The sequence below is a fragment of the Tachysurus vachellii genome, chromosome 5 (genome assembly GCF_030014155.1).
Source record: "Tachysurus vachellii isolate PV-2020 chromosome 5, HZAU_Pvac_v1, whole genome shotgun sequence".
NCBI classification, from domain to species: Eukaryota; Metazoa; Chordata; class Actinopteri; order Siluriformes; family Bagridae; genus Tachysurus; species Tachysurus vachellii.
The window spans coordinates 25,952,389-25,969,360 of NC_083464.1; the positions used below are offsets into that span (position 1 = coordinate 25,952,389).

The following is a 16,972-nucleotide window of genomic DNA, read 5'->3' on the forward strand; positions in this document are numbered from 1 at the left end:
CTTCTGAAGAGATGTTTCCAAACATTCATGACCAGATGTCTTCTTTTCTCTTGCTTCATTGTGTTATGAAGGGTAAAAGGTTTAGTTGTTAATCCTTTGCTTGGTGAGTTTCTGCCTTCAAAGAAGGGTAGTCTGCTCACAATGAATAGATGAGTCATTTGTTGTCTTACCTAACCTGGCCCTCTTGAGCAATGCTCTCTCTGGATTTGGGGTTGTGCACTGCAGTGTTACACACAATAGCTTTGTATACCTAATACCTCAAAGGCTCCCGCTTGAGAATGAATCCTTAACATAAATGTAGCTCTGTTTGAGCAGGTATATGCAAACTAAAATGGCTTTTCTGGGCCGTATACAAATATCACCTTTCCATGGACCTGAACATTGCATTTTCTAGCATTTCTAGTAGTTGCATCCTATACTTTAGAGAGGAGCATGAAAGCAGTTTACCTGTCACACATTATAAGACATTTCAGTCATTGTAAACAAATGAATTACTTTATGTGTGATATAAAGGTATTCAGTACACTTTTGGTTTTTGATGGTTTTTACCTGTTTTGGCACAACCTTACACGGACTTTAAGTGGTTGGTTAACCATGCATAAGAAGATGGTTAAAGATGCTTTATTCAGAGAGCAAATAGGTTTAATATCACCATTTACGTTAAAGATCCTTTTTAATTGAACTTTTCTGAGCATGTATTACCCCTAGTAGGATAAGTAAAAGAGGAATACTTTTAAACTAGACAATCTTAAATCCCTGAGTGTCTACTTTCACATATGCCATTAAACACTACTAAGTGCAAAGAAAAAAAAGGGAAAAAGAATGAAGCAAATGTAATATTTTGGATAATATGCAAATTTATCTATAATGTTTCCATTTACACGGCTCTTGTGATTTCTAAAGGTGTGGTCGAAGGTGTGTACATAACTGCTTGCAGTTCACATGCACAAACGAGGCCTTAACCTTTTTGTGTAAGTCATTTTCCTTATTGCATTCCCTGTTATTTTACTTTACTTGATCTCTCTGCTATTCTGAGAACATGAACAGATGCTCAAATGCTTATATTATATGAAAATATTCCAGTAAGCCACAGAACTATGCTTTTCTATGGCTAATAATTGAATCCTATACTCACCGCCAGTGAACTGAAAGTCTGGAGGTTAGCTCTTTGACCCAAAATGGTCAGAATGGTTTTGGAGACCATTTGATCTAGACAAAGACATTAACAAAGAAAATTCACAAACTCATGTCTAAAATAGCCATCATACAGCAAGGCGGCCTAGCCGTGCCTTACTCAAATACGAAGAGCAAACCTTGTTACCTGTACACACACAACGTCTTCATAATGGATTTGCTCCTGGCAGGTATGGGCTTGCTCTCAGGATTAATAATGACATGTCGACAATCAAGTTCTATGCATTTAGTTTTCTAAAGTTAATAAAAGGATGATGATAGATAGCCATGTAGACCTGTTACAATTTCACACAGTAGTATAACATTTGTTGGGCTACTTGCCCAACTAATTAAAAGAGAGAGAGAGAGAGAGAGAGAGAGAGAGAGAGAGAGAGAGAGAGAGATACAACATGTCCAGCTTATGTGAACACAAATAGCATGTGATATAAAGGAGAAAGAAAATTAAAACTAATCCATAAATCAAGACAAATTGATTTCTACCATGAAACAAAAGCAATGTCATCACATAAACAGAGGAGAGTAAGGTCTGCCTACTCAAAGCCAAAGCAGATACCTCAGTGCATGTCAGGAATAGCTGGCTTATAAATCTGATCTTTTTCTAAACCCATGTTTTTTCTATCATCTCCCTGTGAGATGTGCTCTCTTCTCCACTGTTTTCATTTTGTGTTTTTTTTTTCATCTCATTTTTTTTTCATCTGTGCTTGAGGTCTATGTCATTGTATTATGTCTTTAAATTTTGACTGATTCAAGTGATACACTGCACTACATTTTTATTGGCATAGAAGTAAGTCAAAATAACCTCCACCTATACCTTTGCTTTCATTATTATTTTCATGTCCCCGGTTATCTGTGCAATTGACCTTTCTGGATTTTTGTAGTTGTGACTTCATGCAAATGAGCTGTGGCAGGAATTTGCTTGGCACAGGTTTTCAATCTACATGAACGAGTAAAAAGCAAATCTGACTTTCAAATGTAAAATTTTGGTTCTGTTTGGCTTAAGCAAACAATTACTCATGTAAAATTCAGCCTAACAAATAAACATAACAAAAACCAGCAATGAGTTTGTATACTGACAACAGGTTACTGTGGATATCCAAAAGACAGGTACATAGAAACAGGCAGATAATTGATAACAATACGGGTAAACATAATCAAGCTTGGAATTCTACACCTTAACAATAGCCTTCACAATGGTGGGCTACAGAGTTGATATACACTATGGTGCTCTGGTTGTGGAGAAAACTCAGACAGGGATAGGCTTAAGTATAAATATTACAATATCCTTATCTTTCCCAGCCTTACCCACATCAAAATGACTAGATTTGATGATAACTAATGAGTTGTATAAAGATTATGCAATTTATGCAATTTTCAGGTGAATTTGAAAGTGAATAAAATTTTTTTTAGCACTTTGATGACTAACTATTCTCAATTGCGTAACATTGGCTTTCTATCAGTCAGGGATTTTTGGCACAAACCCAAGGGATTAAAGGCCGTCCCTCTTTATAAACAGATGATGTAATTCTGTGTTGCTGGCATGAATACGCTATTAGTAGATATACTTGTTTTATGGAGTTCTGCCAGCTCTTGGGAGCCTCCATCATCCTGTTGTACGGATGCCACCCTCAGTCCAACAGCCAAAACGAAATGCTAAACCGAGACCTTGAGCCACCACTTTATGGAAATCAAACCTGGTATGGGCCATGCATGCCCATAACCCACTCCTGTCTGCTGCCACTGGACTATCCCCCTTCCAAGCTGTCTACAACCAAGCTGTAACAACCACCACTATTCTCCACCCAAGAACTTGCAGCTTTGGTTCCGTCAGCCTTGGCTTTGGTCAGATGTTGTCTCCAGGTCTGGAGGAAAGCTAGCAAACTGTTAATTACCACTGATGAATGAAATGAAAGCGATGAATGAATGTTAGCCTTTGTACACCAACAAAGTGCACGTATGGAGTGTACTTGTGTGCATGAACATAGAAATGGTGTAATCTATCTGTCATGTGAATGCAGGTGCAGGTTTATTTGTGAACAGTGCAAACAAAGAGTCCAAACAAAAAACACTCTAAAAAGAACAATAAAACTGAACTAGAGATACAAGGTAAAAGACAGACTATGATCAAACCTGGACATAACAAAGGTTTGACACTGAGGTTCTTATAAACTAGACTCACACATGGCTGCTAAATCAGGGTGAGAGGAGCCACAAGTGATCAGGACATGTGATAAGCTGTGGTTGAGGGGAAATCCTGTTATATGGCGATGTGAGAACGCACATATATAGAATACACAAATACTTAGATAAATAAGGATTATAGCTTTAATTCTAAATTCACATGCAAAAAGAGAGAAGTTTAAAATATTCATAATCATATATCATCAATGTAGGTACAAATTAAGTTGCTTCAAGTTGGCTTATCGCTGTGAAGACGTGCCCCTACGAGATCCGAGTCTTATAGCTGACAGACCGGGATTAAGAAGACGCTCTTGGCTGTATCAAGCATGCAAATACTAGGACTGTTTCAGGAAGTGTAAACTGAGCCAAACATGCTATCAGAGATGTACAGTTTTTCTGTAAATATTTAAATGTAAACAAAAAAATAATTAATTTGTGCAGTCATTTGAATCTCCACATAAGACACAAGACACAGTGTCTTTCCACTCCGTGCAAGCTTACACAAAGCTCAGTTGTGCCACAAATTAGAGTCAAATTCTGATCCAGTGATTCATTCCTATGTTATGTAAGGAACAGGGAGTGCTGGGGAGGAAATGGTGGGTGAGTGGGTTGAGCTAGGTTAAATGAGGATACATCCTCCTCCTTTCCCACTAACTTTTCTCTTTAAACTAACTCTTTGCTATGCACATTTTATTTTTTGTCAAACCCACAGTTTAACAGGTAATTCAGGTTTTCATCCTTAGTCTCTTCTGCATTCAGTTTGTTTCCCATTGTGTTTCACACTCTCCTTTACATGCAAACAACCATCTTGCTTTTTTTTTTCTCTGTTCCTATGCCCAATGTTTTATTGCATAAAAACACACATGCTCTTTCACTCTGTTCAATCTCACTTCCTCTTGCCTTATACTACTTTTATGCAGTGATAAATTTGTGTTGTCATGACAACAACAAACACCAGAATCATAGAAACACAGTAGTCTCTCTGTTGCCAGGACAATCGTGAGAGAGCGCCTACCACAAACCTCCAGCTGAAGCTGAATCATCAGGCATATGTGTGTGTGTGTGTGTGTGTGTGTGTGTGTGTGTGTGTGTGCGTGTGCGTGTGCGTGTGCGTGTGTGTGTGTGCGTGTGCGTGTGCGTGTGCGTGTGTGTGTGTGTGTGTGTGTGTGTGCAGAGTCAGAGTAACATGCATGCACAGTTTTTTTTTCTTTTTCCAGTTTTTCTTAATAATACTTCAGAATTAAGCAGTTTGCAACTGATCATGTATGAAAACATATATTTAACACAGAACACAACAGTGTGTCAGCCAAGATGTTAAACATGAAATGCTGTTTTGCAGGTTTGATGTTTTTTTAAATAATTAAAAAAATAGGGTGTGGACAGTCAGATAATGCATATAAGGGCCAGTCCTTCCCTCGTCTAATCAGCTCATCCTTCTCCATCTTTGTTTTCACTGGTCTAACTCGCTGTCTGAACCTAAAGGTGAGTAGTGAAGTTTTCAAGGAAAGGTTTTGCAATGGTTGTTTTGTACAGATCCTAATGAATTTTGCTTTTTTGTTGTTGTTTTTTGTTAAAGAAAAAACAGTTGTTTGCTGTTAGTGATTTTCCAATGTAAATACTATTAATGCTAACTGACTTTTTTTAAGTTCTGTGTATATACAGTTCTCAGGTTATTGTTTAGTGTGTAGGGTATAGATGTTATTGTTGTTTAGTGCACATGTATCTCTCTCTCTCTCTCTCTCTCACTCACACACACACACACACACACACAAAACTTCTAACATCTTGCTTGCCTCTCACTCTTAGTACTATTCCATTTGCAGGGTTATGACAATTTTATTTCAAGAACAGAAGCAGAGGAATGGAGGATGCTAGGCAGATATTATAAAATACAATACATATTTGGAAGAACTTTCATGTTTTGTTCCTCACGTTTAGCGGAGCAAAATGGCACATGACTGGAAAAAAATGAGGCTCATTTAGTGTTTATTTACTACAAAGAGAATGAGGAAACACATGTCTTCTGTCTTTAAAATAAAACAATAAATAAAGCTTATAAAGATTTATTTATATTCTTTCCTTTCCAAAAGTCATCATGTCTCAGCTGCAAGCCGCAATGTTATCGCTCATTGCCATCTTTAAAAAATACGCTGGCAAAGATAAAGACGCAAATACTCTTTCCAAGGGAGAGCTAAAGGATCTTCTCAACGCAGAGATGGGAGGCATGTTTGGGGTAAGATATGCTCTTAGACCTTACAAAAGAGATTCATTAGCTTTTATACTGACAGAGATTTTTATTCTGATTTAGAGATTCTGCACAATATTAATGTGTTATATTGAACGATAAAAATAAATAAATCATCCGCTGTTTCTTTGGGTTTTGGTTAACAGGACTGCAATGATCAAGCAAAACTGGACAAGATTTTCAAGGACCTAGACTCTAATTCTGATGGTACTGTGGACTTCAAAGAGTTTGTCACCATGGTGGCCTGCGTTACTACAATGTGCAACAAACAATTGAGTTGCAAACCACAAAAGAAGTGATAAATGGGGACTGACCCTTAACAGCCAAAATGGCATCTTACAATGATAAATGCATGAAGCAGATAAACATTTGAAATAAAGAATTTTAATTCATTTTAAGACAGGCTGTGTTATTTTAATGTGTGTTGTGTGAGTATGCATTTCCAGAGGTAGCAAATAGCAGAACAGCAAATGCAATGTCATATTTTAAATAGAACATTTGAACATAACTGATGAGACGGCGAAACTCTAACACTAATGGACATGAATTAATATATTGGTTTATAATAATAATCTTCTAAAAATGAGGCTTGCAGGGTGTAACTTTTTAAAATCAAAGATCAGACTTGATCCTGGGTTGCTGCACAGATTAAAACATTTAGTTTGAAAATAGTTGCTTCTTAAAAGTCATAATAAACATGGAAATATAGATATAGAGTCAGGTGCCCAAATAAGCAAGAGCAAAAAGTTTAGCTGTTATATGTTAGAGAGAATAAGTATGTATTGCACATTATTCAATTATCCATATAAACAGATAATTATAAACAGATATGCTTGTATTTGAATTAGGGAATATATCAATTTTGAATAAAACAGTATAACGAGAGGCTCTTGCTCCTGTGTAAGATTTAAATGCGTGCATGCAACACGACTGAAAGGTTTGTTGTTTTAGCAGTTAATTGCATGCTATTCAAATGCATGTTTTCGCAGGTGCTTGTGTAATGTGACCTTATAGTCTAACCCGACGAGTGACATGGTTTTCGTGTGTGTTTCATTAAACAGAATAAATAATGCTACTGCAGATCTACAAGCCAGCAACATCATCTGAGCTTTCATAAGATGTTTCAGATGTTTGTGTCTTTGTTTTAGAAAGTCAATAGTTTATAGCAGTACTGTTCATGATATCTACAACCAATATGCAAATGCAATACTGTATGCTAACTTACTCCCTATGTGTAATAGGACAAGTCCTTGTTATGTATCACTTATTCATGTCTTGCTTTATGATGCTTATTATCATTTACAGTGTGCTTTCAGTATGCATTATTAGAGTACTTGATCATTTTGTATTCATTAATTATATATTATATTCATTGATAGATTATAGTAATTGATCGAGTCGCCTTAGCGTCTTTCCACTGACCAAAATTTAATTTCAGTCTGTTTAATCTGTATGTGTTTCTGTTTGTCTTTGGCTCTTCAAATCATGAGGCCGGTTTTCTGCATTATTGCAACACACTGTAGTTTTCTCTCTGGACACACCTAGCTTTACTGTACACACGGAGTTTAATCTGTTCATGAAACCTGGCCAGACTCGATGTACTGGGTTGAGCTTGTTTTAAAGCAACTTACTGTGCAGGTCTTAAAAATGTCTACAGATTTAAGTAAATATGAAACATTTCCAAAATTCTTGCTGGGAACGCAAGAGCTGTTCACATTTTTATAACTTAGGAACACATTTTTATTCCTTAGGAAACCAGACAAACATAGTTTCTATGGTAGGATGAAAGAAAAAAAAAAAAAAAACATTGTAGTGCTACATGGCAAATTTAGATATAGGAGCTTAAGCTGAAGTGTTATTTTTTTGCATCTTAGTGAAGTAATTAAGGTATTTTTATAAATATGCGACACATTTACAGGCATAAATGGAGACGGAGAGGGAAAAGGGGAAGGTCCAGGAAGGCAGGGGGCGTTTGGGGAGAGTGAAAAAGGAGGATGGGGCAATGGATGTCAGCTATTGCATATAAAGGTCAGTCCATCCTCCTCGACTCACTTCCTCCTTCCCTCTCTTCATTTGTGTTGGTCTAGCTCTCAGCTCACAAACTTAAAGGTAAGTATAGACTTGTAGGAACTTTGAATTTTGAACTTGGAATTGTGGGTGTGCTCAAGGAAAGGTTTTGCAGAGTGTATGTTTTGAGATCCTAGACTGAATTAAATTCAAGGTTGTTGTTGTTTTTTTTTTTTTTTTGCAATTCTGCTAGTGATTTTCCATTATAATTTTTTAATGTTCTGTGAATATATACTTTCAGGATATTGTTCAGGATATTGTGCAGGTTACTGCCCTCCTTCTCTCTCTCTCTCTCTCTCTCTCTCTCTCTCATACACACATATAAGTAACCTCCATCAAACATCTTGATTCTGTTTGATTCACTGAGAGTTTTATATGATTCACTTAGAGTTAGAGACTTAGAGGCAAGATTTGCACTGGAGGATGCTAGAAGGAGAAATATTTGACTTTGTTGAATGTTGGCTACAGTCAGCTTTCTTAACTCCATTTTCTTTGTTAACCTCTAGTCTTAATTATAGTGAACAGCCAGGGCGTTGGCCATAATCCGCTAAACCAACTGTTCTACTTTAATGTTCCTTTTTAATCCATCCTCCTTTTTGTGTATTTTTCCATGTCTCCTCCTTCATGGAATATTTTTTTCTTTTTGGGTGATTCATCCAATCACGGCACAGAAGGAAGTATTTACTAACTTCCCTTAGGCCAAAGCTAGGCGTGGCACACTGTGTGTGTGTGTGTGTATGTGTGTGTGTGTGTGTTAGAAGTTGTGCACAGCTTCTCCTTTACTTGCTGTTAGACATTTATTTAACCAATTAATTGCTGTTTTAAAATAATTATAAAGTGCAGTTTGATATTATATTTTTACTATAACCTCCTTTTCACCTTCATTCGTTGTTCAACAGATTATGTTCAGTAGACAAAACTCAGACTGCATGTTCCATGCATCCTTTATTTGTTATCTGCCTGGGGATGAGGCTATACATCTTCTGGCTTTGTAGGTTGCAAATTCAGTGAGAAAATAAAACTTGTGGTAATAATTAAAGTATATATATTTCCAAAAGCCATCATGTCCCAACTGCAGCAAGGAATGGGAATGCTCATCGCTACCTTTCATAAATACTCTGGCAAGGAGGGAGACAAATTGACTCTTTCCAAAGGAGAGCTAAAAGACCTGCTCAACGCCGAGATGGGAGACATTCTTGGCGTAAGATGCTCTTAAACGTTACAGAAGCAATTCATTTTATATTGACAGATTTGGAGATTCAACACAATATAATGTATTAAAAAAATAACTCAACCATCATTGCTTTGTACGTTTTGGTTAACAGAAAACCCAAGATAAAGCGGCATTGGACAAGATATTTAAGGACCTAGACGCTAATCAGGATGGTACCGTGGACTTCCAAGAGTATATCACCCTTGTGGCCTGCATTACCATGATGTGCAACGAATATTTCACAAAAAAGTAATACTGTACATGGCTGACCCATAACAACCAAAACAATGCAAAATACACACCAATTGTTTTTGTATATTTTTTTGTTCCTTCGATAAACAGAAAGAAATGTTTGCCATCTTACAATGATAAATGCATGAAACAGATAATTGTTTGAAATAAACTATTTTAATACGAATTAAAGACAGGCTGTGTTGAATAAAAGTGTGCTTGTTCTGTCTGTATATCAATACATTGTTGAAAATCACAATACACATGCAAATATAGAGATAAAGTCAGGTGCACAAATAATATCAAAGAAAGAAAAATATGACAACAAATAATAACAGATTAACAAATATCCTGTTTTGTACATGCTGAATATTTAACAAGGAGCCTCTGCATATTTGAACTTGTAAGGTCACAGCACATCAACAAATGATTCACTGTTTAAACTTTAAATGTAATCACCCAAAAGTTTTACAAGACAACGAGAATATATATATATATTAAATGTTAGACGAAGCATTAGGATCTATGTGCAGTACTTTGTTATACAATATCCAAACTCATAGTCAACACAGAGCAATACAAGACAGGAATAATTCATGATTATTAAGGAGACATGATATCTCAGGATTAAAATACAGGCTAAGGAGAAACTTTGATAACAAAAGCTCACAATTAAATTTACACACTGCATATTGAGGCTGGGGGGCACGGTGGCTTAGTGGTTAGCACGTTCGCCTCACACCTCCAGGGTTGGGGGTTCGATTCCCGCCTCCACCTTGTGTGTGTGGAGTTTGCATGTTCTCCCCGTGCCTCGGGGGTTTCCTCCGGGTACTCCGGTTTCCTCCCCCGGTCCAAAGACATGCATGGTAGGTTTATTGGCATCTCTGGAAAATTGTCCGTAGTGTGTGATTGTGTGAGTAAATGAGAGTGTGTGTGTGCCCTGTGATGGGTTGGCACTCCGTCCAGGGTGTATCCTGCCTTGATGCCTGATGACGCCTGAGATAGGCACAGGCTCCCCGTGACCCGTGGTAGTTCGGATAAGCGGTAGAAGATGAATGAATGAATGAATGAATATTGAGGCTTAGGTCACAGAACTGCTGCCTAAAATGAACCACCACTACAATGAGGTTTTCCACTAGGCCCCATCTTGTCTTTCTTCTTTTAGAGAAAGAAATTTGGGTTGCAGAAGACAAACAAATGTTTTTTTTCCACTTGGGGAAATGTATCAGGGTCGTTGGCAGGGCTATTTTTGCCTTGGAGATATTTACGTCCATTGGAACATGTGAAATCAGGTCGTTGAACTCAAATCAACTACACAGATGTAAAAAATAAATAAAGGTAAGTTGCTCTAGATAAGGGTGTCTGCTAAATGCCATAATGTAAGTAGCACAGATGATGAATACAAGTGTGTGAATTATGTATGAGCCTTAGATATTCTGTTATCCTTAGTTATGCCAGTGTATTGACTCAGAGATTTACTGTCTCCTTTACAATCTTGGACAGTCCCAGATTGATAAAATAAAGCAGGGAAATTAATCAAAGGTTGATTTTGCTCTCTGGCTTTGCATGCTGGCAGATGAGAGTAGGTGAAACAAACCAGCTCTGAAAACAATATGCAAAAAAAACAAAAACAAATATGTTATGAATGCAAGTAGATGGAAATCCAGATTGTTGGATGAACAGCAGAAAACTTGGTCAAACTGGCATCTCCAGTTCTGGTATGTATGCCTATCACAGAAATCAAATTCCCATTACTTCAAAGCTTTCCTTGGTGTCTCAGGGGTATCAGGAAATGCTGGATGCTGAAAAGGCTAAGAAATTAAAGGTTCCCCTCATGCTACTGTCTATTTTGTCTGTGTTTATGCTCTGCATGGCAAACATTTTGATATAATAAAAGTTGACTTGAAGACAATGCATGGGTGCACTTCACACAGACCATTACTTTCCTACTTAAAATGTCTTCACAACCATTTTGTCTATAGTCCTCTGGGCAGTGCCCATCCCATCTTGAAAAAAAAATTAAAATTAACATCCTGTTTTTTTTTCTGGAAAGTACATTTCACTCCTTTGTCATTCAGCAAACACAAGAACACTCAGAACATGTATGTGGTAGCGTTGAAGTGTGGAAAGTCTATATTCCCAAACCTTATAAGCACTATCTAAGGTATTTTGCAAATTCAAGGGTTCTGAGCTACAACCTCCTAAGATTCTCTCTGTATAGGCAAAAAAACACATCCCTTTTTGTTCCTGTAGTATAGGCCATGGAATAGGATAACACTTTAGCCATAAGTTATAACCATTTACACCCCCCCCCCCCCCCAAAAAAAAAAAAAAATTTTAATTTTTATTGATTAATGGACTGAAAAGAGCTGTAAGAATCTGTAAACAAAATCTTCTGAATGATTCTGAACTGATTCATAATTTTTTTTTATACAGAAGACATTCCCACTTACTTCATCTAATCCTCTCCCACAAATCAACATGCAAAGCATGTAAGTCAAGAACCCTAGACAAGGACCTTGAGCACCACCTACATGTCAAATTGGAGAAGTGTGAATTTCACAAAGCATTAGTGGCATTTCTCTCTCACTCTCTCTCGCTCATATTCTACCGCTTATCCGAACTACCTCGGGTCACGGGGAGCCTGTGCCTATCCCAGGCGTCATCGGGCATCGAGGCAGGATACACCCTGGACGGAGTGCCAACCCATCGCAGGGCACACACACACTCTCATTCACTCACGCAATCACACACTACGGACAATTTTCCAGAGATGCCAATCAACCTACCATGCATGTCTTTGGACCGGGGGAGGAAACCGGAGTACCCGGAGGAAACCCCCGAGGCACGGGGAGAACATGCAAACTCCACACACACAAGGTGGAGGCGGGAATCGAATCGAACCGGGAATCGAATTCTTTTGAATTTCTGATTCAATTTTTGTTAAAGTCAAGTCAAGAAGTAAAGAAGCTTTTATTGTCATTTCAAACATATATAGCTGTTGCTGTACAAAGTGAAATGAGACAACGTTTCTCCAGGATCATGGTGTTACATAAAACAAAGACAGGGCTAAGGATTGTTCTGTTTGCCATTGTTCAATGCTGCCAAACCACCACCCATAATAATGCATGATAAGTATTCTGGTGATCCATCACAATGTAGAGGTTCTTTTTAATTTCGCTCTCAAAAAACTGACAGAACACCAGATGCACCCTAATGTACATTTTTTATGGAGTTAATGATTTTCATCTCTGCTGAAGGGCTTCTTCAGAAGAGTAGATTCACATGGACCATTCAGATAGTAAATGCCTCCATCTTGTGGAGCATTTTTAAAGTCATGCTGATGCTCTAGAAACAAACAGAATCCATTTCTGTTTCTAAAATTCTAGTTGCCCATCAGTCCACTTGCAGCATTTAAAAATATTAGAAAATATCTACCACATAGAAAATAAATGGAAACATATATATATATATATATATATATATATATATATATATATATATATATATATATATATATATATATATATAATATTTCAAGAAAACAATTAAAATGATAAACAAAGCAAAGTATTAATATGTACATTTAATAATAAATGCTGTCCAAACTGTGACAAAAGAAAGAAAGAAAGAAAGAAAGAAAGAAAGAAAGAAAGAAAGAAAGAGGTGTATTATGTATTATGATCCTTACTGACATTTTTTTACTAATTCAGTCATTAAAAAATAAACATGTATATATCCATGAGAAAATATACACCTTTTGTAAACTGGTTCTAAATAAAAATATATCAGTCCAGCTACTATGAACAAACAAATAACCTAAGGTGACAGACTTTTTCCTTCAAAACGTAAGCCAACATCCAGAAACCAGATGGGATAAATAAGTACACCCTTTCCACTTCCACAGTTAATAAATACAATAATTAACTGTCAGGTATTTTCTAATGAAATGCACAAGATTATTTAATCATCAATACAGTAAGTGGGACTACTGCTGCATCCCAATTCACCAATTCTCTCTCTCACTCATTTTCTACCGCTTATCCGAACTATCTCGGGTCACGGGGAGCCTGTGCCTATCTCAGGCGTCATTGGGCATCAAGGCAGGATACACCCTGGACGGAGTGCCAACCCATCGCAGGGCACACACACACACACTCATTCACTCACGCAATCACACACTACGGACAATTTTCCAGAGATGCCAATCAACCTACCATGCATGTCTTTGGACCGGGGGAGGAAACCGGAGTACCCGGAGGAAACCCCCGAGGCACGGGGAGAACATGCAAACTCCACACACACAAGGCGGAGGCGGGAATCGAACCCCCAACCCTGGAGGTGTGAGGCGAACGTGCTAACCACTAAGCCACCGTGCCCCCCTTCAATTCACCAATTATACTATGTAATAAAAGTACTTTTTGTAAAGAAAAATATAAATTAATTTGAGTGTGTAGCAAAAGAGTATGTGAGTACTGGGACATACTAACATTTACATTTACAGCATTTGGCAGACGGCTCTTATCCAGAGCGACGTATAAAAGTGCTTTTAAGTCTCTATCATTGAATACATTAACCCTGGTTCACTAGGTTAGAGACTTAAGATACCTTGAGGAAGCTCAGCAGCGGGGTGGTATGCGAGAACGTAGGCAGGTTGAAAACAAGTCGTGCAGCTGCATTTTGGATCATTTACAGAGGACAAATTGTGTTCATAGGTAGACCTGCAGGCAGCGAGTTGCAGTAGTCCAGTCTTGAGATGACAAGAGACTGAACAAGTACCTGAATAGCCTGTGTGAACAAACATGGCCGAATCCTTCTGATGTTGTAGAGAAGAAACCGAAATGAGCGTGTTGATTCTCCATGAGAATTACCACAAGGTTGCAAGCTGTGATATTGCTTAAGATCATTACTTAGGGAGGAATCACCTGGGATGATCATCAGTTTGAGCGTCAACTGATCAGTTGTCATCCACGATGATATGTGTGCCAGACATGCTGAGATACCGAACAGAAGCTGTGGTATCTGAGGGAAGAAAAGAGACGATAAGTTGTGTATCCTCAGTATAGTAGTGGTAAGAGAACCCATGTAAGGGAGAAAGGAGAGGACCAAATACTAAGCCATGAAGGACATCAGTGGAGAGTCTGCATGGAGCAGATGTCACTGGAGATGTCTCCCCTCCAAGTTACCTGATATGAGCGACCTTTCAGGTAGGAAGCAAACCATTTCCATGTTGATTTGCAAATTCCAAGACTTCTGAGGGTGGACAAGAGAGTCTTGTGGTTAACCGTATCTAATGCTGCTAAATGGTCGAGGAAGATGAGGTGTGTTGATGAAGGGCAGAAGGTCTTGCGAGATGGTCTGGAGCATAGTAAAAGTAAGTGGATCCAATGGGCATGTGGTAGAATTTCAAAACCAGATGAGTTGTAAAATCTCTTTTGTTGCTATGGTTGACAAATGTGACACTGAAGGAGTAGGGGAATCCTGACTGTGAAATGTAACTTCAGTCGGGGCAGAAGTGAAAGTCCAGCAGATTTTCTCAATCTTCTTGTGGTAAAAATAAAAAAGTCTTCTGCAGTCAGAGAGGATGAAGCAGGTGGAGCCCAGGGGGTAGAGTTGAGAAGGGAAGATGTTGTGAAGCTTACAAGGGTCTTGTGCAGAAGCTTTGAGCTTTTCCTTGTATAGTGCCTATATTGTCTCCACTGTAACCACAATAAACTTTGCATTTCAGCTTGTCTTCATTCATTATTCTTTATGTAATATACATATTATAACTTTTCATTTTGCCATTCCCCAAGTTTCCACAATACACAACACATCTCTATAATTCAATTCAATTTATTTGTATAGTGCTTTCAGCAATTCACATTGTCTTAAAAATAAGAATAAAAATAAATAAATGAATACATACATTTAAAGTTTAAAATTGATTTAAAAATATAGTTTATACTATTTTAAATAATATTTAAAATAGTATATGTCTATCCCTAATGAGCAGGAACCAGAGGAATCAGACTCAGAAGGGAACCCGTCCTTATTTGGGCAACACTGGATAGTAAATAATGTAAATGTAAATAATTTCATTTCTACAAAAGATTATGATAGTGCAGCCGTGAGCTCCTGAGGATCTAATGGGTCAGCGCAAATTCTGAGTTCACCATGTAATTCCTTCCTGTCAAAATCTTCAAATGATTGCTGATAAAGACCAGCCCATACAGCTAACTGGTGCAACATTGGTTCAAAGAACTCATGACAGTCTCCGGGCAGCCCTATCCACATCCACAACAATCCCATGAGTCACTGGATGACCATGCAGATCATTATTATAATGCATATATACTATAATGCATCTTAAAAGCAGTAAAGCAATCAAACAAAAATTTCATAATTTCTAAGAGTAATGCATAGGGCTAGTGCCTCTTTGCCAAACTGTCATTAAAAACACTAAGCTGCACTCGCATCCGTCTTAGACTCTTTGTCCTGCAGAAAGCATTCCTCTCCACTGTTTCTGCCACTAACACCTTTCCACTGATGCCCACTCCAGAGCTTGTGCAATGACAGCTAATTACTGTGGATGGACATGGCCAAGGTAGCAGCAGTAATCAAGGAGCTGTGATGCTTCCTGAGTTTTGTCAAGTTCTATGGACACTACATTCATGGCTTTAGTTCCATTACACTTACCCTCCAACAACTATTCTATAACCCTGCACATGAACAAGCCATGTTCCAGCTCAAAGGGGACTTTGCTTCAGCTCCTATCCTCAAACACCTCGACCCACCCAGACCCTTCGTCGTAGATGTAGACACCTCAGAGACAGGCCAAGCTCCATTCAGCTGACATGACATTGGGATACTGGAAATTCTCTCGTTTCTTTCAAAGATTCTTGAACGCTTTGTCTATAATCAACTGTCTGTCTATCTCTCACAGAACAACCTCCAAGATCCCAACCAGTCTGGCTTTAAAGCAGATCATTCCACAGAGATGTCTCTGAGAAACTACATGCTGCTAGATCAGCCAAACTGTCATCCGTCCTCATCCTCCTTGACCTTTCGGGGTTTGATACGGTCAACAACAAGATTATCTTATCCACCCTCAGGGGTCTTTGGGATTTGTGGATCAGCATTTGAATGGTTTGCTTCCTACCTTGAAGGATGCTCATATAAAGTAACATAGAGGGGAGTGACATCTGCTCCATGCAGACTCTCCACTGGTGTCCCACAGGGCTTAGTACTTGGTCCTCTTTTTTTCTCCCTGTATACTCACTCTCTTGGTGAAGTTATTTCCTCACATGGGTGCTCTTTTCACTGCTATGCTGAAGATACACAACTTATCTTCTCTTTCCCACCCTCAGATACCACAGCTTCTCATCGGATGTCAGAATGTCAGGCAGAAATGTCATCATGGATGATGGCTCATCGGTTAAAGCTAAATCCTAGCAAAACTGAACTGCATCTTCATGTATCCACTTAATATTCACTTTATCAGTAAGATATTCATCATTCACTACCTCACATTGACATACTGAAAGTGTCAACCTGTTTGCACATTGCCTCTTGTACATTCCTTTGTATCCTAATATTTAAGATTACAGTTTACTTTCATGCACATTATTTTTCATTCTATATTTAATTCTACAGTATACATCTTTTATATTTTATTCTTATATTTTTATTGTTTACTTTTATTTCACTCTTTCATAGCTATATTTTTCATCTGTGTTGTATTTTTTAATAATTGCACTGTCCATGGAGCGGAGCTGACTCACATTTCACTGCTGGTTATATATGCTCTATATAATTGTGTATGTGACAAATAAAAATCTTGAATCTTGAATCTTGAATCTTAA

General features: G+C 37.9%; 1 protein-coding gene across 1 annotated transcript; it reads left to right on the forward strand.

Annotated features, from left to right (window-relative positions):
- The first annotated feature begins 7,596 nt into the window (after nucleotides 1-7,596).
- Nucleotides 7,597-9,341, forward strand: LOC132846192 (ictacalcin-like). Its single transcript, XM_060870799.1, has 3 exons — nucleotides 7,597-7,726; nucleotides 8,743-8,885; nucleotides 9,010-9,341. Exons 2-3 carry the CDS (start codon nucleotides 8,748-8,750, stop codon nucleotides 9,148-9,150), a joined length of 279 nt encoding a protein of 92 aa, XP_060726782.1. The 5' UTR covers nucleotides 7,597-7,726; nucleotides 8,743-8,747; the 3' UTR covers nucleotides 9,151-9,341.
- Nucleotides 9,342-16,972: the final 7,631 nt, after the last annotated feature.

What these genes read in the sequence shown, in the direction of transcription:
- LOC132846192 (XM_060870799.1), top strand. Translation starts at nt 8,748, where the DNA reads ATGTCCCAACTGCAGCAAGGAATGGGAATGCTCATCGCTACCTTTCAT. An exon ending in AGATGGGAGACATTCTTGGC is followed by an intron (nt 8,886 to 9,009) that starts GTAAGATGCTCT and finishes TTTGGTTAACAG; the next exon opens with AAAACCCAAGATAAAGCGGC.